The sequence below is a fragment of the Talpa europaea genome, assembly GCF_964194135.1.
Source record: "Talpa europaea genome assembly, chromosome: 3".
Taxonomy (NCBI): Eukaryota; Metazoa; Chordata; class Mammalia; order Eulipotyphla; family Talpidae; genus Talpa; species Talpa europaea.
Genome location: NC_140069.1, coordinates 28,522,135 through 28,543,903, shown reverse-complemented (window position 1 = coordinate 28,543,903; position 21,769 = coordinate 28,522,135). Strand labels below are relative to the sequence as shown.

The 21,769-nt window shown below is 32.5% G+C and overlaps 1 protein-coding gene across 4 annotated transcripts in view; it reads left to right on the top strand.

Moving 5' to 3' along the window:
• Positions 1-21,769, top strand: part of VPS13B (vacuolar protein sorting 13 homolog B) — a gene marked incomplete at both ends in the record, with an annotated part of 598,760 nt that overhangs the window by 294,905 nt on the left and 282,086 nt on the right. For 3 of the 4 annotated variants that reach the window (XM_084230016.1, XM_084230015.1, XM_084230014.1), the window contains 5 exons: positions 4,677-4,880; positions 13,542-13,713; positions 14,614-14,728; positions 17,207-17,348; positions 20,458-20,866. In XM_084230016.1, coding sequence (XP_084086142.1) covers positions 4,677-4,880; positions 13,542-13,713; positions 14,614-14,728; positions 17,207-17,348; positions 20,458-20,866 — 1,042 coding nt within the window. Of the gene's footprint in view, positions 1-4,676; positions 4,881-13,541; positions 13,714-14,613; positions 14,729-16,584; positions 16,652-17,206; positions 17,349-20,457; positions 20,867-21,769 lie in introns of all 4 variants that reach the window. The other variant, XM_084230017.1, reaches the window with a different exon arrangement.

The following is a 21,769-nucleotide window of genomic DNA, read 5'->3' as shown; positions in this document are numbered from 1 at the left end:
ATACCTTTGAAAATCCCTTCTGGAATTAAACTGGCATCCTGAAGGGATTTGAAGTCAGAAAACAGAGCATTTTGAAGAATGAGTGTATCCTCAGAGTTGCTCAGGAGTTAATACTCTTTAATAGTCTTGTGTGCCAGGTTAACCTAAACTTTAGTGACAAAACATGAGACTCCTAATAAACCTCTTTCTTGGGAGTGGTTATGTTACCCTGTACTTCCAGATTCCCCCTGAGTTCTGTCAAAATTAAGGATGACTTGATTTTTGTTCCCAAGTGAATTCAGTAAATATTTATTGAGTACTGCATATAAGTCAGAAATGAGGGAAATGAAGATGATAAGATAAAGGCATGGAGAAGGCTGTGCTTACACACATCATAATCCAACTGTTGAAAGTTGTAGATAAAAAGCAAATCTTAAAAATGTTATGAGAAAACCGCCACATGATATACAAGACAACCAAAATTTTATTATCAGCTTAATTCTCATAAGAAACTAAAGAGGTCAGAAGAACAGCATCTTTGAATTATGAAACTAAAAATAAGAGTCACAGAATTTTAAATTGGAAAATAATGTTTATGAATGAAGACTAATATAGACATTTTCACATAAAATAATCAATCACCAGTAGAACTGCACTACAAGAAATCATAAAGAATGTTCTTCATGCTGAAGGGAAATAAAACCAGGCATTTGAGTATCTTTTCAAATGTCTGTTGGCCATTGAGTTTATAACAATTTATATTGCTTACATTAATTTGTATTTTCTTAATTACTGATAATATTGGAACAGTTTCTGAATGTTTATTTGCTAGTGAATTTGCTATTTTATGAATTGATAATTCATTTGCCCAGTTTTTTCTAATCAATTTCTTAGCAATTTGAAGAGCTCCCTTAACTTTGTAAATACAAACCTTGTATCTGTTACATGACTATTTTCCTTTAAACTTTATGGCATCTTTTGCCAAAAATGTTTTTTTCTTAGTGAGATATAGCTATATGTTTCTTTATTTTCTGGGTGACCTACCTTATAAAAAGAGTATCATGGACTCGTGAAATACAAATATCACCATGTGGAATTGTAGTTCAAACTTTATATTTAGGAGACCCAGAGCAAAGTCACTGTCACTTCTCTGTTAGTATCTAGCACTCATTGTTTATCAGTAGTTTTTAGACACTATATTTAGCATAGTTTTTGTTCCTGGGAGTGGTTTCCATTAACCCTGCCCTTTATCTTAACTGTTTTACCAAAGTTACCCAATCCTCTTTAATATCTTTAGGCACTACTCATTAAAGGAACCTGTGGAATCCTCTATTTAATATAATAACATTTCGATTTTGCCTCAGCCAACATGTTGATATATTTTCCTTCCTATAGGGCATTCCCAGGAACATAGAACTGTCTTTGCATTTTTGGGTTTGTGAAGCTACAAAAGAATGAGTTTTATACTCTTTTCTTACTGATTTACTTATAGTTATTTTTTCTGTGAGTTCTGTTTTGTTTTCATTAAAGTAATGTAATGTGGATTACTGAGAACACTGGCGTTAAGTTCAGTCAAAACTGAATTTGTGTAATTGTAAACTCACTCATTTTCAGTTTCTCCCAACTCCTGATTTATATTTTTACCTTAAGCAAAATTAGATAAAGTAGTGTAATGCCCTATATAAAAAGTTTTTTTGCAAGATCATTTTCTTTTGAAACTGAGATTCTAAACTATTTACATTCCAAATGTTTCAAAACAACCTAAATATCAAATGAAATGATCTTTCTAAATTTATATTCATTTAGAGTTCTTTGCACTGTTCAACATGATCAGTAATTGTTGAAATCCCGTTCATCTTCTCTTTCCACTGACATTGTATGACCATATTTTTTCTTATTTTCTACTGATAATTAATGTGCAGCCTGAGTCTGTCTCCTAGTGCCTTGCAAAACAAATTCTTTGACCCTAATTAGGTAGTACTTTTCATTCCCTCTCTGCCCTGTCTTGATCATTTTTAGCTCTTGATTTTTTGCTTTTGCTATTCTTATGACTGAAATTACTCTTTATATTCCTTAAGTGCTGTGCATCCTTCAGAAATGTCTCACCCAGATGTTTATCTCATTCTCTCCCATCTAATTAAGTTTCTTTTCTGATTAAGTGAGAAAATGATTAAATGAGATTAAATGAGATAATGTGTGTGTGAAATTAATTTTTAAACAAGATGTTATATATTGTTATTCGGTCAGTATTTGATACTCATTGTATTATTGATACTCAGTAACCTTCATGCAGAACTCATGGAAAACTTCTTCACATAGTTCTTATTTTTTAGAGACTTAAAAAAAAGTTTTATTGGAGTAAACTTCAATACAATAACTACACAAAGTTCAGTTATCTGATTTGACAGGGGTTGGCATTTCTATACCCATAATCTTTAATTTCCACAATTAAAGATAATCACGATCCTCAGTAGTTTCTTTGTGCCTTTCACTCCTCCCCCAGTCTGAGGCTACCAATGGTTTTGTCATCATAGATTAACTTTCATTCTCTAGAATTCTATATAATGGAATCATGGTTGTATTCATTTCCTCTCGTCTCTCTTTTTCTAGCTACCTTCACTTCGGTGAATTATTTGAGATCAATCCGTGTTTTCACATGACCCTATACTTTATTTCTATGTATCAGTCTATTATGGATAAAATTAAATTTTTTTTCATCCATTTACTGATAAGCTTTTGAGATTTTTTTTTCATTTTTAAGCTATTACAAATAAAATTGCTCTGAGCATTTGTATACAGTCTTCATGTGTACATAGACTTTAATTTTTCTTAGGCAAACAGGAGTGAAATCACTGGATCGTATGGTAGGCATATGTCTGTTTCAGAAATTGCCAAACAATATCCTAAATTTTACATTTCCATCACCATTAAATAGTTTCAGTTGCTCCACACCCTCACCAATACTTGGTATGGTTAGCCTTTTTAATTTTAGGCATTATATAGACAAGTCATTATAGTTCATTTGTGACTTTAGTTGGCACAGTTTTCAATACAGCTTGAAAGATTAATGTTCAACATTTATCTTTGAATTTTATCTTTGAATTTTTTATCTTTTATTTTAACCTTTAAATTTGGAAAGTCTGAATTCTGTGCAAGCGACACTTTTTTTTTTTGAAAAAAAGGTCAAAGTTTATTTAGGTGTTTACTTGGCAGTTTTACATACTCAGTGTACTTGGTGATATCCATATGTTATTACTTAATGGTAATAGTTAAATGAAACCTAAGTTGTGACAATAAAAACAACATCAGTTCTCTAAGTAAATTAACCTTTGCCCTTAAAACTATTTAGAACCTGTTTGTTTATTTGTTTATCCTTTTCATACTTGTCAATTCTAATTGTTTAAGGAAGTGTTAAATCTTTTAAAGATTTTGGTTCACAACAAAATTATTTTCTTATAGAGAGAACTTATAATTGTGAAGGAAAAATAATTTGAACTAAAGTTTTTCTTAGAAGTGTTTTATAAGATCTCTAATCATTAGATTACTTTTTGTTAATAAAAACGGCTATAACCTGAGATTTGAGAGTTAATCACATAAAAAGCAGGAGGAAACTGTAATGCAAGTACTGTTTTATATCAAATAAGGATTGACAGTAGTGTTTTTATGCATCTGTTCTGTCCACATAAGAAGCCAGCTTTATCATTTGAATGTGTCCTGGGGCTGAAACTTCTTATAAATATGAGAATTTTGCTTTTTGTTCCCAGTGGCAAGCAGAATATGGTATCCAGCTGTGGATTTGCTTATATATTGTGTTTGCATTTTTTCCTTGGGCTTGTTTTATATAGTATATGGCAATATGTTGTCATACAAATTCCATGATTAATGCTTATTTATGAAATCTTGTGTAAATATCTTAGAACCTAGTCAAACAATGTGCAAGTTAAACAATTTTTTCTCTGAATATTGGAATGACAAATCCAAGGGGGAAAGTCGGTTGGATAGTTTGTTTTTATCTGTAGAAAACTCTCATATGTAACATTTTCCTTTTACTAGTTTATATCATTCTTTTACTCTTTATTTTGTTGGGCAAGAAATATAGTTTCAGATTCACTCTGCTGAAAAATAGAGAAAATTTAGATACGGAAATTCAGTAATAAGAGTGGTAATTATTTCAAATATCACTAATTAACCATATGTATTGGGATTATTTGATTTGTAATTTTGATCCTTACCCCTGTCTAAGAAGCATTTCTTTGTGTTTATTTAATTTATTAAAGGAAAACTCCCATAACTAGCTGTTATGTTACCATTATTTTCCCATAAAAATGCATAATCACTTCTAAAATATCATACTCGTGGCTCAAGTGTGAACAAGTCCACTATACCTACTTCAATGCAGATCACTATAAATGCTTAAAATAATAAATTTATTGTACGAATTATTTTTCTCCTCACATCTTACCAGAATCATAGTGTCATAAAAAATATGTATAATCATATATATAATTATAGACTATATACTATATAGTAAAGATAAATCAGAGATAATTATATAATATGATCAGAAACATGTTAGTAGGTCTTTATTTCATAGGTGCTTGTCTCTCTGGTTTGTTTTAATTTTCTCTCATTTAGTATTTTAGTGAATTTTGAATAGAAGTTAAAAAGACTTCTTTTTCCTTTTGTTTTCTTCTCAGGTGCAGCTCTTGTATGAACTTACTGATACCATGAATAAGGTCTGGAATAAGATTCAGAAAAGAGGTAATTTCAGTCCTTCTTCAACTTATCCAGAGGCCATGGTCGGGGCTGTGCCTAGTTCTCCAGTTAGAAGTAGTATAGGCACAGCTCCTCCAGATACTAGTACATGCAGCCCATCTGCTGATGTTGGAACTACAACTGAGGTAAGTGTTTCTGAAAAATTCTATTACTAAGTGAACGGTGATATATAACACACATTTTCATTTAAGGATTGAGAATGAAGATGGACTCACCTCTGTGGAATTTGTGGTAGCAATGAACGTATGTTAGTCCTTTTAGACCAAATGTTTTAATAATTTGTTTGTAGGGAAGGGGATAGTTCAGGACAGTGGGGTTTCTTATATGTGGTAAAAACTGAGCGCATCTCAAGGTGTGCTTTTTCAGAAGTATGGAAACTTAGCAGCTGACTGAAAAGGAGGCTTCTGCTCCTCCTTCCCCTGTTCTGTCTCTGTTGAGTTTTAATTTTTTAAAAAAGATTTATTTATTTATGTATACAAGAACTGGGGTACTGGCCAGAGTTGCAGGGAGTGAGAGGATTCACCAGAGACAAAGTGGGGAGTAGAACAGGCAGATCAACTGAAATACACTGCTGAGGGGAACAGCGGGTGAGTCAGGAGAGGTCTGCTGCGCCATGTGGGTAGCTCCCTGGCTGGCCAGGGATCAAACTCAGAGCTGCAAAGGCTGTGGATAGCTTCACAGTGCTGTTGGTTAACCCCTTGTGGCACCATGGAGGCCCTCTGTCCAGTTTTAAACCACAGTGTTATTGCTGTCTTTTGATTAGTGGCTTTTAATTTTGACCAGACTCCTCTACTTCTTCTTTCTGAGTCTTTCTTTTCATTTGATATTTTAATCTCACTCAGCGTGCTAGTCCACCCTTTCTATAAAAAATATCTTAAAATACTCACTTTATTATCCTGAAATAAAAATTAAGAATAGTATAACTATCAATGCATAGACATGTGATTTTAAAAATAGGTAATATTTTAAAAATATAAAGAATGAATAAATACATAATTTAAGGTGCAATTATATTTCAGTATGAAGTAGTCAACTGCATATAGTTACTGTGAATGCAACGGAAACAAATAGACTTATATACTTCTGTGTTAAATACCACAAGTGATATTGTTGGTGAAGTGAATTTCTGAAACAGTGATCTCTCTGTAAGTAGGCATAAAGGTTAAATAATGTGACACATTGAAGAGAATAAAGCTCAAGTTGTCTACATCAATGTTTCTTTCATAAATTCCATTAATGTAGAATCATGCTAAGATGAGCTGACCCTACTTTGCATCACACTAACTTTAATGCACTACTTCAATTTCCTAATACATAAAATGAAGTTGCTGATCTAAATAATCTTCCCAACAGTTTCCTTTTAAATAATACAGCAGTATAGGTTTGTCAAACTCAAAATTATTACACTGAAGTCAAAGGGAGACAATTCTTAGGGAAAACTAAGAGAGAATCTATGACAACAATTAAGGAAGTAGCAGACACAGTTTAGCAAGTTTGCTCCAGGAAGAAAATATATATACCACAGAGAAAATAAATGACTAACATTGTTTTTTTCTTGTTTGAAAGGTTACTATGGAAACTCAATATACTACTCTGATTTTCCCTTTGGTACCTACATTCTCTGCCAAGACTTTTAAATATATTTTAACACATTCAGGATACTATTAAATGCCACTATAATTTGAGACTATTCATATGCTAGCACGAAACAAATCATATACAAATAACAGAAATGTGCTTTTTTGAGTCAAAAAATCAGATCAGTATTGAATAAAGTATCTTTCAAGATTATAGATTTACTTGTATAAATAAATATATCTTAAAAAAAAAGATTAAAATATCTTACTCCAGTGGCTCAATTTAGATAAAATAAAACACATTTATTATAGATGAAAAAAATACATATTTTTTGTTAGTGAAAAAATATTATTTTATGACCCATTTAGCTTTACATCAAATTTTCATTGTGGTAAAATATACATACTATAAAATTAACCATTTTTAAATGTCCATGATGTAGTATTTAATAAAGTAATGTTTCTTATACAGCTATTACCATCATTCATCTCTAGAACTTACCCAAATGAAATTCTGTACTCAGTGAACAATATCTCTTAATATTAAATCTCTGGTCTATGAAAATTGTAAATCTTTTTATTTGCATCTTTTGTAATTTCTTTGGAAATATTTTGTACTTTTTAGTATACAAGTCTCACTTTGTTATATTTATCATGATTTTATTCATTTTTATGCTATTATAAATAGAATTGCTGTATTAATTTCTGATTGTTCACTGTTGGTGTTTAAAATTCAACTGACTTTTATGTTTTGGCTTTGTATCCTGAAACCTTGTTGAATTAATTCATTAGTTTTTTTTTAAAGGTTTATTTATATAAGAACTGGGGTACAGGCTAGATGTGTGGGAGGGTGAGAGAATTCACCAGAGAGTGGGGAGCAGAACAGACAGATTGACTGTAATACACTGCTGAGGGGAGCAGTGGGTGAGACTTTAGAGGTCTGCCGCACCATGTGATTATCTTGCCGGTAGGCCGGGATTGAATCCGCACTGCAGAGGCTGCCAACAGCTTCACAGCACCACGCTCAACTGCCTGCGCCACCAGGGGAGGCCCCTAATTCATTAGTTTTGTTGATTCCTTGAGGTTTTGTATGTATAAGTTTATTTGTTTATGATCAGAAATAGTTTTACTACTTCCTTACTTTGTCCTTAGAGGAACTGATAATATTTGGGGAAGACTATGTATATACACAGAATCCAAAGGTAGGCTGAGAAATTTAGCCTATGACTAGAATGCTAATTCTCAGAGACAAAAGTATTAATATCCAGAACGCTGTCTTCTGCTATACAGTCGTAGCAGAACTCAAGGTAAATAAGACTTAATCTTGCACACTCAAAAACAACACTTATCTTACCTAGCTAAGGTTTTCTTCTAGTAAATGTTCAAGAAAATGAAGCATTAGGTAATTACATTCATTATAATTTTTTTTTAATTTTTTTGTTTTGTTTCTAAGATTTATTTATTTATTTATTTATCTATACAAGCACTGGGTACAGTCAGAAGCACAGGAGGGTGAGAGAATTCACCAGAGCCAGAGCAGGGAGCAGAGCAGGCAGAAGGACCAAAGTACACTGCTGAGGGGAGCAGCGGGCGGCGGGAGAGGTCTGCGTGCCATGCGGGACCCTCCTCCAGTGGCCAGGGAGCAGCCGGGGATCGAACCAGAGCTGCATAGGCTGCGGGCAGCTTTGCAACCCAGCGCTCAACTGCTGTGCCACAGGGAGGCCCTGTTCATTATAATTTTTATGTCAGTTTGCTTACAGGATAGTCCAGCAACAACAGCTGCCTTTAAAAGCTCTAACTTTTTGATAACTTATTTTCATAATAAACAAGGTAAATATATATAGACACATACAGAAATACATGCTAATTTACATACTCTTTTTACTTAGGGGTGAATTGATAAAGTGTTGGACTATTGGAAGCTGCCAGTTACATGAAATGACATTTTGAGCATCTGGATTTTCATAAAGATGATATAGAAATGACAGTTATTATGATTGACTGTATTGTGCTGTTGAAAGTAAATTCCTCCAGCTGAAATTTTATTTTAGGCAAACGATTTAGTATTTTCTCACTTTAGCTTTCTTGTATAATATATACAAGATGTGTAATATATTTAATTGTGGTCTTTTTCACTCACAGCAGTGATACTAGAAATAATTTTAAACTTTGGAAAAAATGTAAAATGCTGAACAAATGAATACAGCTTAACCTAAAATTTAAAAAAAAAATTGACATATGATCTCCATGTTTGGAAGCTAAGGTTCATTGCAAAATTTTACTTGCGTTCTTTATTTACCTATGTATTAACCTGGTTTGAATCTACCTAGTTCTCAAAAAGAAACCCAAAATCTCGCTTTAAGTTATTCATTTCTTGATAACCAATAATTGTTTGAAATTCGTTTACTTTCCATTAAAACAAAAGCAAATATTAGACCAAGAGGTTTTTTTGTTAACTGCAGTAGAAAAACTGTAGTTTTCTGTTACTCAACTTCAGTTAATCTAAGCTAATATTCCTCAAATCATTATTCCAAACAACCCTGTAGAAGGTAAATTTAGTTAAACTTTTTCTCAATTTATCTTTGAAGATTAAGCTACTATCAGGGAAGGTTAAAATGGAAGCAAAAAGGGGGCAGGGAACCCCACTGGGTAATGGAAGAGTTTTTATTAGAGCTTTACTCATGGTTGTGGTATGAATACAATTTGGAGAGATTTGAGTGTATTCTTCTAAGACATGCATTGATTTAAATTAGTAAACATAATTAAAAATAATAAAATAGCAAAAAAATTAAGTCTCATAATAATTTTAAATAATAATAATTTAAAAACCCCTCCTGAAAAGTAGACTTATGCCATTTAGTACTTATCTTTAGATGGTCTTACCAACATTTAGCGGGAAACTTGTTCAAAATATGGAAATCTTAGCATTTCAGTTATCAGATTAATAGCTGTTGAAAGAACAAAGATAAAATAACATAGAACATCAGAGGCATGAGGGTAAGGGTTATTTTTTTTAGCTGTCACATACTAATTAACAAATATGTTGTTTGTAAAGTTTTTCTATTTCAAAATAATATCAAAATGTCTCCAGGGTCCCAATTATTGACATTCTTGATTTTGTGTTTTTCTTTAATTCAAATAGTTTTACTGTATAAATCAAACCTATTGATCTGAGGTCACCTTATATTTGTTGCACTTATTTATACCAGTTACGTATTTGGGAGTGACTTTGAACTTGCAATTTTGATGTTGTTTTAAATTTCTAATATTTGTGATCAAAGAAGTTAAAATTTTTAAAAAATATTTACTATTTCAAGTATTCTTTTTCTTGCAGTGTTGGGCCAAACTAATTTAAAATTGACTGCAAATATACTGCAAATGAACTTAGTTCTAAAAAGCATATTCTAACACTTGTTTTATTGAGTAGCGAGAAGTGTTTGTTTGATCCTTTGATGATTTACGCTTTAAACTATGAGTAATTTTCATATTGATTCGATGATACGCAGCACCATACTTTTCAGTGACTATAGCTATGACTCCCTGAATGTCAGTCTGGGTGGTGGCAGAATGTGAGTGAGAGGCTTAAATAAACAGTTAATCATTTCCCCCACCCTTCTATAGAAATAGTGAGAGAGAAGATAGTAGATAGCACAGCAGGTCACTTGTTACTGTTGACTTAAGTACAAACAGTGGTGGAAGTGTTTAGCCCTTTGGGAAGTTTTGTTATTGAACAAGAACTCTCAAGTTATTTTGATAAGGAGAATAGCAATGTGGCCAGAATTGTGATCATCCCTGAACTCAAACACAGGCCAAGGATGAAGGACTGGAAGTATTTGCTCTTCCAGATGAACAAAGATAAATTTAGCAAGGAAAATAAACTCAGTATTTTGGTCATCTTGCAGCAAAATAGTGAAAAAAAAATTGAACTGTATATTTTAGAATTTGGCTTAAGGAGGTGTGGGAAAATAGTTCAACATCTACAATCCTGGCTCCCTTTTTGGTATGGATTTGGAAATCAAGCAGAAAATTAATGCATAAACATATTTAATAATACCACACCAAATGTTGTAAGTCCAAAATGAAAATTGAAACTGCATGAAGAAGGAGAGCAGAACTTCTCAGGAGTGCTTATTACTTATTAAATTTGAAGTGTATAGCTTTTTTTATTTTTTAGCATTCTTACTGAATATAACTAGTAGTGTTAACAACCAAGGTCTCATTGATTTAAGTTAATTCTTTTCTGCAATTTCCATTCTTGGGATTATGATGTTCTGATGGAGCGAGAATTTTATTTATGAGTGTTCCTGCTCCAAGAACCTATTTCATAAAGAAAAGCACATTGATTACATTATGTTGTCTTTTATTGAATTTGACTTTGTAAAATGCATCCTATTCTGGGATTACTTCGTGCTTTTCATTAGATGTTGTGTTACTTTAGACAGCTAACCAAAAACCTGCATTTTTTTATGGCTTCTCAAATTCTGGAAATTTCAATTATAGCATATTTAGGGCCATTTATTTTAGAGAAGCATTTATATAAAAACATCATAAACATTGAGGTATTTGCTTGGTGCAATTGGAACAAGGAATGACTATATTATCTTTAGGTTTAAGTCTATAATTTTCTGTCACAGTAAATCACAGGACACTATTGCTTGCTGTGCTTGCTGCCTAAGTGTTCCAACAATAAACACTTGCCTGTTGTTTTGTGAAAATCATCCCCATTTGGTCTCCTTCTGGGAATTCAAGAAAATTAAGTTTTCTTCTGATTAAAGGATGTTGTAAAACTGAGGTTAAGGTAAAAACTTCATGCAGGAACTGAATATACCCTTGTCTCAATGGCATGTGGGTGGTAATGAAAGCAGGTTTTTAAAATTTTGTTTTGTATGAGATTTTACTTATTTGTCCTGCTTTTAGTTTCTAAGCCAATAATGGCTTGAGTAAGAGATTAGTGGCTCCTGCTCCACTGTGGTGTAGTCTTCCATTAAATTTTTTTTAAAGATTCATTTATTTATACATACAAGAACTGGGGTACTGGCCAGAATTGTGTGGGGTGATAGGATTCACCAGAGACGGAGTGGGGAGCAGAACAGGCAGATCTACTGAAATACACTGCTGAGGAGAGCAGCGGATGAGTCAGGAGAGGTCTGCTGTACCATGTGGGTAGCTCCCCGGCCGGGGATTAAACCCTTGCCACAGTGGCTGCAGTGAGCTTCATAGATTGCATCTTAACCCCTTGGCCACCAGGGAGGCCTTTCTATTAAATTTTTGAAGAATTGTTTGTTCAGACTGCTGACTATTGATCATGACGTCTTAGTCAACAAATGAGCATTTTATTTGAGACATTCAAAGCAATGGTGGGCTACTAGAGGTTGAGGATATATGGCAAGTGAAAATATTCTGAAATAGGGGCTTCCCTGATGGCACAAGGGGTTAAGACACAACCTATGAAGCTGTCCCCAGGTTCCGCAGCATGAGTTGATCCCCAGGCCCTCCAGAGAGCAACCTACATGGCGCAGCAGATCTCTCCTGACTCTCTCACTGCTCCCCTCAGCAGTATACTTTGGTCAATCTGCCTTTTCTGTTCCCCACTCTGTCTCTGGTGAATCCTTTCATCCCCCACAAGTCTGGCCTGTACCCCAGATCTTGTATGTAAAAATAAATAATTTTTCAAAAAAGATATTCTGAAATAACATGACAAAGTGAGAAAATCAGGAGGATTTGGTATGTATGTTTTCATTCCAATACTATACTGTTTGGATTACTATAGCTTTGTTGAATAATTTAAGGTTTGGGTGTATGTTACCTCTTTCCTCTTTTTTTGTCAGGATTGCTTTCACTATTTTGGGTTCCTTAGTGCTTTCAATAAATTTCAATCGTTCTATTTCTTTGAAGAATGTTATTTAAATTTTAAAAGAGTTTGTGTTGAATCCATGCATTACTTTGGGTAAGATGGCCATTTTAACAATATTCTTCTATTTCATTAGCAAAGAATAGCTTTCTATTTATTTGTGTCTTCTATATCTTGTAACAATGTATTGTACTGATCCTTGTATATATAGGTCCTTCACCTCCTTTGTTAAGTGTACTCCAAGTTATTTAACATTTTTTGATGTAATAGTAAAGGGGATCTTTTTGTTGATTACTTTCTCTTCTAATTCATTGTTTACTAGGAGTAACACAATTGATTTTTGTAAATTGGTTTGTAACCTCCCACTTTGATGTACTGATTTATTGTTTCAGTACATATTTTAGAGAGGTCTTCATGTTATTTGCAAATAATGATTGTTTTACTTCCCTCCCAATCTGAATACCTTCTATGTCTTCTTCTTGCCTGTTTGTTTTAGGTAGGAATTCCAATACTATGTTTAATAGTGGTAGTCAAGCCTTTCCTTTTACTTGATCTTAGAGGAAATGTTTTCACTTTTCCCCCACTAATTATAATTTTAATAGTACCAAATTTAGCACCTTATATGTATCCAGATTTCAGCATATATTTGTTGAATAAATGTTTACCTTGTACTCTAATTAAGAGACTCTGGCCACATAAATCATTTTTTAAAAATCTGTTGTCAAAGCTAACTTTTAAATCTTCTTTTATTGAAATATCTGAGGCATGATGAATGTTTTGCTCTTTGTTAAAAATATGCCAATTATGCTATTTATTTTGTTATGGTTATTGCAGATTTATGCATTGAGATAGATAAGTACTCTTTAGCAGGGGCTGAATGACTTTTTCTGTAAAGGACTGGATATAGTAAATATTTTAGACTTGTGAACCCATAGTGTCTTTTTATCAAATACCCAACTCTGCTGTATAGCAGTAGTAAGCAACTGATAAGTGAATAAATCTGTCTATGACCTAGTAAATTTTATTTCTAAAAACAGCCAGATTTGGCCTTTGGCTATAGCCTTCAGACCCTTCACTATAAAAGCATAGTCATTGATATAATCCAAATTTGTTCTAATAATTACATAAGTTTAGAAGAAATTAGATGGTATACATGTATATTTTAATTATCAATATTTGATTAGTGTATTTTATATGATTAGCATTATGTTTTAGCATTAATATTTATATTGTTTAGTGTTAACCTGATATGGAAAAAGGTGTAGTCATCAATTGAATGTTTTAAATTACAATTTTTTTTAATTATTCCTATTTAACTTACAAAGTAGTATTATTGTTTTTGTTGTTTCTAACCCCAGGGAGATTCTATACAAGCAGGTGATGATTCACCATTCTCAGACTCTGTTACCTTGGAACAAACTACAAATAACATTGGTGGATCCAGTGGACGTGTTAGTTTGTGGATGCAATGGGTACTCCCCAAAATTATTATTAAGCTCTTTGCTCCAGATCCTGAAAACAAAGTCACAGGTACAGAATTTTTCCTACTCTAATGAAAATATTATAATACAGGGGCCTCCCGGATGGCGCAGGGGTTTGAGTTTCAGCACTTCAGCTGTCGGCAGCCACCGCGGCATGAATTCGATCCCTGACCAGGAAGGTAGCCCACATGGCGCAGCAGACCTCTTTTGTCTCACCCACTGCTCCCCTCAGCAGTATATTTCAGTCGATTTGCCTGTTCTGCCCCTCTCTCTCTCTCTAGTGAGTCCTCTCATCCTCCACACCTTTAGCCAGCACCCCATCGCTTGTATGCATAAATGAATAAATCTTTGAAGGAAAAAAATATTTTAATACTACATACTAGTCTTAGAAGAAATAATAGATTTAGTTTTATTTATGTTGTCATTTGTATTAAATATCACTAGTTATAATTCAGGTAGAATCTATTTAGCAGTACTAAAATATTGAATGCAAAACCTAAATTTTGTTTTATTCACATTAAAATTTATTTTTAAAGCTATGAAATAGATATATCTCTTTTTCACATTAACTGTGATTTCCCCCTATCTTTTTTAAAAAAAGATTTTATTTATGCGTACAAGAACTGGGGTCCAGGCCAGAGGTGGAGGGGTAAGTGGATTCACCAGAGACCGAGTGTGGAGCAGAACAGGCAGATCCACACAAATACACTGCTAAGGGGAGTAAAGGGCAGGCAGGAGAAGTCTATTTTGCCACAAGGTTAGGGCCCTAGCTGGAAGTGGAACTCATTGGTGGTGGAACTCATTTTGCAGTGGCTGGTGATAGCTTGACAGTGCTGAGACTTTCACCCCTGAGCAATCAGGGAGGTCCCGATTTCCCCCTAGCTTGAAAATAAATATCCTATCTTAATTTTGAGACCTATGTTGATGTTAATGTTTGCTTCTTTTGCAGAGCTTTGTATGGTTAGTGAACTAGAAGATCTCAGTGCCTCAATAGATGTCCAGGATGTATATACCAAAGTGAAATGCAAAATAGAAAGTTTCAATATTGATCACTATAGAAGCAGGTAAATAATGAACAATGAATATAGTGAAAGCTGTATTTGTTCCTTTGACCAAAACCTATAAAAAATTTTTATATTTTAAGTTTGTTAGTAATTAACAGAAGAATTGATTAATTTTACTTGGACTGGTTAATTTTACTTTCACTTGTAGATAATGGTAAAGTTTTGTTTTATAAGACTGCAAATCCATTCATAAATATCCACATTGCCATATTAAATGAACTTAATACTGTCATCTCATATAATTTGTTAGACATGTTGTATCTTTACTAAGATGCCTGGGACAGAGTTGATGGCTTTGCTTTTTACTCTCTATACCTCCCATACCAATATAAGCATCAATGAAAATGGAGGAGCATCTTATGTCACTTTGTACTTTGGAGATTATTTTAATATTCATGTGATGAATGTTCTTAGAGCCATATTTTTCCTTCCCTGATAAACTTCTATCAAATTATGATTGTAAACAAATCTCATTTGCGTTTAATAGTAATATCAGTATAAAATTTCTTTTCACATAGCTGTATAGCAGTTTTGTCATTAAAATTTTATTTTTTTATTTTTGTCATTTTTCCTAAATAACAGTTCAAATGCTTTTTCCCCCCTCGGCTTTGTACCAATACCTGGAGAGTTTTTTAACTGAAGTATAAGTATCCATTCATGCTTTCAAAGTTTTGGTTTTTAAAAAGTCAACATATATTTTTACTTTCATAGTGTTAGGGCTTAGGAACAGTATTCAAGTCTATTTTTTCTGATTTTATAACATTTATTCAACAACTATCAGATGCTTACAGAAGCACATGTTTCTATACTTTATTAATGCCCTTAAAAGTCTCTTATTGAACGTGTTTCTTATTCTACATTATAAGCATTTGCATTTTTTTTCTATCAACCCGTAGACTTTTTCCCTTTACTGAGGTAACATTGGTTTACAACACTGTATATGATTTAGGGAAGTATGTTCATTCCTCCTCAGATGCATGCCACCACCCACCCCCAGCATTCAAGCATCAGTAATCCTTTACCTTATCGTAGTGGTCCTTCCTTCCCTTGCTCCCACCCATTTTTTTTAAATTTTGTTTAATTTTTGTCAGTGCCTTGTGTGTTTATTTTTTTGTTTCTCTATAAAACAATTTGATTTTTTATCTTTTATCACATGTATTATTCATGTCAGTAGCTATTAAATCTGTCACAGCTGCAGATTTTTGTAGTTCAAAATATTTGTGAAATGAGAACCATTTTAATAATCTTAACAAGCATATGATAATATTTCTGTTGTATTAACAGTGAATATATTTGGTTTTTGATAATGGAATGTTTAGCTTTTTAATTCCTTTTGAATAGTATATCTATGTTCAAAATGATTCTTGCAAAAGATACATGACTGTTACATTAATAAAGAAATAATTCCCCAGTGATGTGACTATTAATGTCTATCTTCTAGAGAATCACTGACTTTACTGTTAAATAATATGTTTTAAATATTTAGATGATTTATGTTTCTATTCATTTAATGAAAATATTTATTAAGTGCATATTATGTCCTAAGTACATTACTAAGCACTAGGGATACAGTGTTTTACAAAAATAAACATAAATTATTTCTTTATGATGTTATAGTCTCATGGGTGAAATAAAGTACATAATAAACCCAATAAATATAGTTTACTAGATGACATGTGCTTCTATGCAGAGCTATTAGATTGTGCTACTAAGGTAAATTGTTCTGTTGATTGAATTGTCAGGTCCACATTTTAGTTGAGTGTAGCGTTGTTTACATCATAACTATTTGAAATACGCTCAGTTTTTTAAATCAGAAAAATTGAAGAGAACAGATAAGGTGAACTTATGTTTTCCAGGCCAGGGGAAGGTTGGCAGTCAGGACATTTTGAAGGAGTATTTCTGCAGTGCAAAGAAAAACCTGTGGTGAGACTCATTTAGTAATTATGATTTCTTGAAAATTTGTTATAAACTGTTTATCTTGTTTTTTCATGCAATAGGATTAAATGGTTACAAGAATTAGAGCTCAGTGTACATCCTTTCTGAACCTTCTTCCAAAATTACATTATAAACTAAAACTAATTATTCCTTTAAGCTGCTTGTTTTTTGTAACCATTTTCCTATTATAGCAATTAAATAAATTTTTCAAAAAGCAAAGGTTAGGATTGCTTTAATGAATGTACTTTATCATTAATGTGTTATGTTGACTTTTTAGAAGTTTTTCCTATTCCTAAGTGATTTCATGTTGGATTTTCTTTTATATAAACTGTAAGTAGTAAATTTACACTGAAAACTATTATTTTTTATTTCCTTTAACAATGCTTTTGCAGAAGATGGTCCAGACAGAGGCCATATCTAGCAGTGGCTCAGTTCTAAACCTATACAAACTTGAACAGTTAAAAACTATCCAGATTTTTTTGCTTATGGCTTTTATTGCTTTTTTGTCTTTTCACCTTCTTTGCTCCTGTCCATCACCTCAAGCTTTGGGGAAGAGTGTTGGTCTCTGGGGCAATATGGAGGTGTCTTCCTTTCCTGTACTGACAAGCTGAACAGACGCACCTTGTTGGTTCGACCCATCAGCAAGCAGGACCCTTTCAGTAATTGCTCTGGCTTCTTTCCTTCTGTAAGAAATCATTTTTCAATTATACCACAGAACTCCCTTTAACAGGAACCCAAAGAAGGAATTAAACTATCCATAGAGTCAACTCTTGATTTTTATCTTCCACGGCATCATCCACCTTGTAAATAAACTACAGTGTAGTTTTTAAATCATAGATTGGTGTTCCTCTATAATATCATTTGTTTCTTCGTTACTTGCATATGTTATTTGTCACCTTCACCTTGTGCATACAAATTAATTTTATGATAGCATGAGAAAACAAAAGTAGGACATTAAAAATAGTGTTTTTTAAATTGTGCATGTGTTAAGTGATCAAGAGTTGACCACACGGCTTTTGTCAGTTCTGTTATGATCCTTACTTGATTGGCATTTTCCCCTTTTATTTATGCTATTTTTTTCTCACAACAAATTAAATTACCTTATTTCGTGCCCACTCTACCCTGGATAAGACTGTATGTCTGTTACTGACTGGATAGAAGACGAACACTATAATGTACATTAGTGGCTTTTAGAAGTTTAGAACCTTATTTTACTTTGTGTATAATATATCTAAATATGTTATTAAGCTCATTCTTTTACCTGACATTTTTGAGTCAATTATATGTAATAATTTAAATATTAAGAACATAATAATAAAATTTAGGAATAAGTATTAAATACTATATTAAAATTTAAATCATGAGTAATACCAATTCTCTTAGGAATTTATTAAATCATTGCAGATATTATTAGATATTTTCAGCATGTGTGAAATATTTACCTATTTTATTTTCCATAGGGATTTAATATATATTGTATGTCTTAGACATTATAAATATTAAAAAAAATTTTTAGGTAAATGTTTCTAGATTTAATGTTAAATGTTTTATTTGTATAGCGAATTTCAGTTCCTGATTAATTTTTATTTTTTTTACTTTTTTCTGATTTGATTTTTAAATATTCTCTAGGGTAGTCTGGAGAAAAATAGCTCAAAATGTGACTTTAATGTCAGTAGAATTTCTGTTTAGATTTATTTTCTTCTCTTTGAAATGGTAGTCACTCTGAGAAACATTCTTAATAATTTTAATGTGTATTCATGAAAAAACTCCAAATTTATTATTAATGCTGTTAATTTTTTTGTTTTTTAAAGTTTTATTAACATTTAAAAATTATCAGCTTTCTAACATTTCATTTTCTGTAGTATAAAATATTGGTTACTCCTAGAGGAAAAGTAATATTTGTATAATCTAAGCTTTAGCTCGTGTTTGCTCATTTTTACATTATTTTCCTATTATTTCAAGGGAGTTAGGAATGTGGTAGAAAATTCATGGGGCTTTCCCTTTCAGTAGTACCTACATTCATTATGTTTTTCAAAATATTTTTCCAAATTAAAACAGTTATACATTGAAACACCTTTTATGCTATTTCTAAAATCCAAATGCTGCTATTAATGAAAAAAATGAATTGGATTATTTATAGTTGGGTGGATTTTATGAGACTCCCCAAAGTCTGCTTTAGATACCCAGAAAAAACAGTGTTGCTGTGTCTGATGTTGGGGCAGTACCACAATCATCCTTCATGCACTGTTAACTGCCCTCCAGCAACATTATAATAAAATATTTAGCACTTTTCTTGCTCTGATGTATTTCCTTTTGTTTTGAGTGTAATAAACAAAAGAAATGGGAACTCAGAAGAGGCAATGAAAAAACTGGCAACATTAAAAATAATATGCTCTGAGGACAGGACAATTATATGAAAAATGGTTATAGTGCACATCTATTTAATTTCCACTTTCCAAATTTTTTAATGGTCTGAACTTTTAAATAAAACCTTAAAAAGGGTTAATTTTATTCCTCATTTATGCATTGAAAAGTCACAATTAAGAGCAAAACAGCAATGATAACTGAATTGTATCTGTTTACCTCTCAGTATGTCATTAGGCAATGCAGTGGGCAACTATATGAGGGAAGAGATTGGAAGGCAGAGATAACGTATTAGTAAAGGTATAATAGAAACTCAATTATATTACTGTTTTGCTACTTCTCACCTTTTTTTTTCTGTTTATGAGAATTTTTTTTCTTCTTCCCCATTTCTCTTTCTTGCTTAACATTACTTTTTAAACCCTAATAATTAAAAAAAAATTGTCAGGTTTTGGGAAGAGGGGTTGGTAATGTGGTATATAATAACTTTATTCATTGTTATGTACTTTGCAAAATAGAATTTTATGTACAGTGATTAGTTTAGGAAAACTTTTCAAGAGCTGTTTTTTCCATTATGTTGAGAAATACAAGGTTTATATTTTACTTTTCAAAGTATACTGTTACTATATAGTTTATGGTATGCAATTTGTGAGAATTAATTGGACAAGGTTTGTCAGAAATATGGAAGTATAATTTTCAATTAGTTGTTTGTGTATTAATAGTGTATTAAACCAAAATTAAATGACTTAGGAGAGTTGATAGATTTTTGTAAACAATAGACTAACCTCTGGAATTAGATGAGTAGTGAAAGAAAAATGTTTTATTTTTGTATGAGCTTACCCTTTCAGTAAGTAAACATGCTTTAAATGGTTAGTTCAGTTATCAAAGCCTGGTATTATAGATGTTCTTATTAATGGGCTCTTTTTTCATATAAATTAGTCAAACTAATGAATGAAAAAGTCTTTTCTTATAAATGTTAAATCAAATGAAGACATTCATTTTGTCTATTCACATTGTTGATTGCAAGTAGAAATATATAAAATGGTTATTTCAATTTCTTCTGTATAAACAGCCTGTGACTCATATTATGACAACATATCAGTACTGTCAATGAAAAATTATCAAGCATAAAAAGGTAAAAACTAGAGATGATCTGTTCCAAATTCTGAATATTAATGGAAATGCAAAAATGACAGAAACAGGGATTAAAAGGTTCAAAACTTCTCTAAAGGTCTAAAGCTATAACTCAGGATTCCTAACTTTCAGGTTAGAGATTCTAATAGTCTTAGAACCTGGAAGTTTCTACAGAAATGATCAGAAATATGTTCATTAAGACATGTAGATGTAATCAAAGATGTTACCAATTATGTTCATTTTTTGCTTTCAGTTTTTTTCTTAATGAAATTATATTGTGATTTCTTTTTCTGGAACAGACAACTACAAAACTTCTAGATGGTTCTCATCAGCAGCATGGATTTCTCTCTTTGACATATACAAAAGCTGTAACAAAAAATGTCCGCCACAAGTTAACATCAAGAAATGAGCGAAGAAGTTTTCATAAGTTATCTGAAGGTTTAACAGATGGTTCGCCTCATTTTCTTCATGAAATTCTTCTTTCAGCACAAGCCTTTGATATTGTCCTTTGTTTTCCTCTACTTAATGCCATCACAAGTATATTTCAAGCAAAACTACGAAGGACCCAAAAAGAGAAAAGAAAATCTCCTGGTCAGCCCATGAGGACCCATACACTGACTTCACGCAACTTACCTTTGATTTATATCAACACAAGTGTAATCAGAATTTTTGTTCCAAAAACAGAAGAAATGCAGTCAAGTATTGAAGGTATTGTCTTCAGAGTTTTTTGGGGGGGTCTGATTTTAAGTAACTTTCTTCAATAGATCCTTGTTTTCTGTTGTTTAGGTTGTTTTTAATATTGTAGTAACTGTAGTTTGTACTGTAGGGTGTTTAAAGAGGGTAAATATGTTAGTCATTCTTCACTAAACTTTCAAATGATAAGCAGAATATTTGGTATGTTTCCAACTCTAATAATTACTAGAGTAAAAAACAACAGATTTTTTTTCTTCAAGGTTTTTGCAAGTTATGCTTACACTTTCTAGTTTTGTTTTTTTTTTAAAGATTTATTTATTTATACAAGCACTGGGTACAGTCAGAAGCACGGGAAGGTGAGAGAATTCACCAGAGCCAAAGCGGGCAATAGAACAGGCAGACCAACGAAATACACTGCTGAGGGGAGCAGCGGACACAGCAGGAGAGGTCTGCGTACTATGTGGGACCCTTGCCAGCGGCCGGGGATCAAACCGGCGCTGCAGAAGCTGTGGGCAGCTCTGCAGCCCAGTGCTCAACCGCTGGAGGCCCCACTTTCTACTCAGCCCAGTGCTCAACCCAGGGGATGCCCCACTTTCTACTCTTTATTAAACTCAAATGTTGGATTATAACACCTAAGATAACCACATTATACTACTGCTTACACCTCATTGGCCAAAACTTAATCATACAGCTATATCCTATAGTAAAAGAGGTTGATAGTTGAGACATACTCTCCCTTGATTGTATCCAGCTAATAAATACTGGCCTGTGAATTTGAGAGAAAGGAGAGAATGACTATATGAGGGATAAGAGTTACTAGCATATGAAGACAACAAAACTTCTTATTCTGCTTTTTTTCTCGTTTATTTATTATTTGAGGTGGAAGACCTTCATGGTCATTGATAGTAAATAACAAAA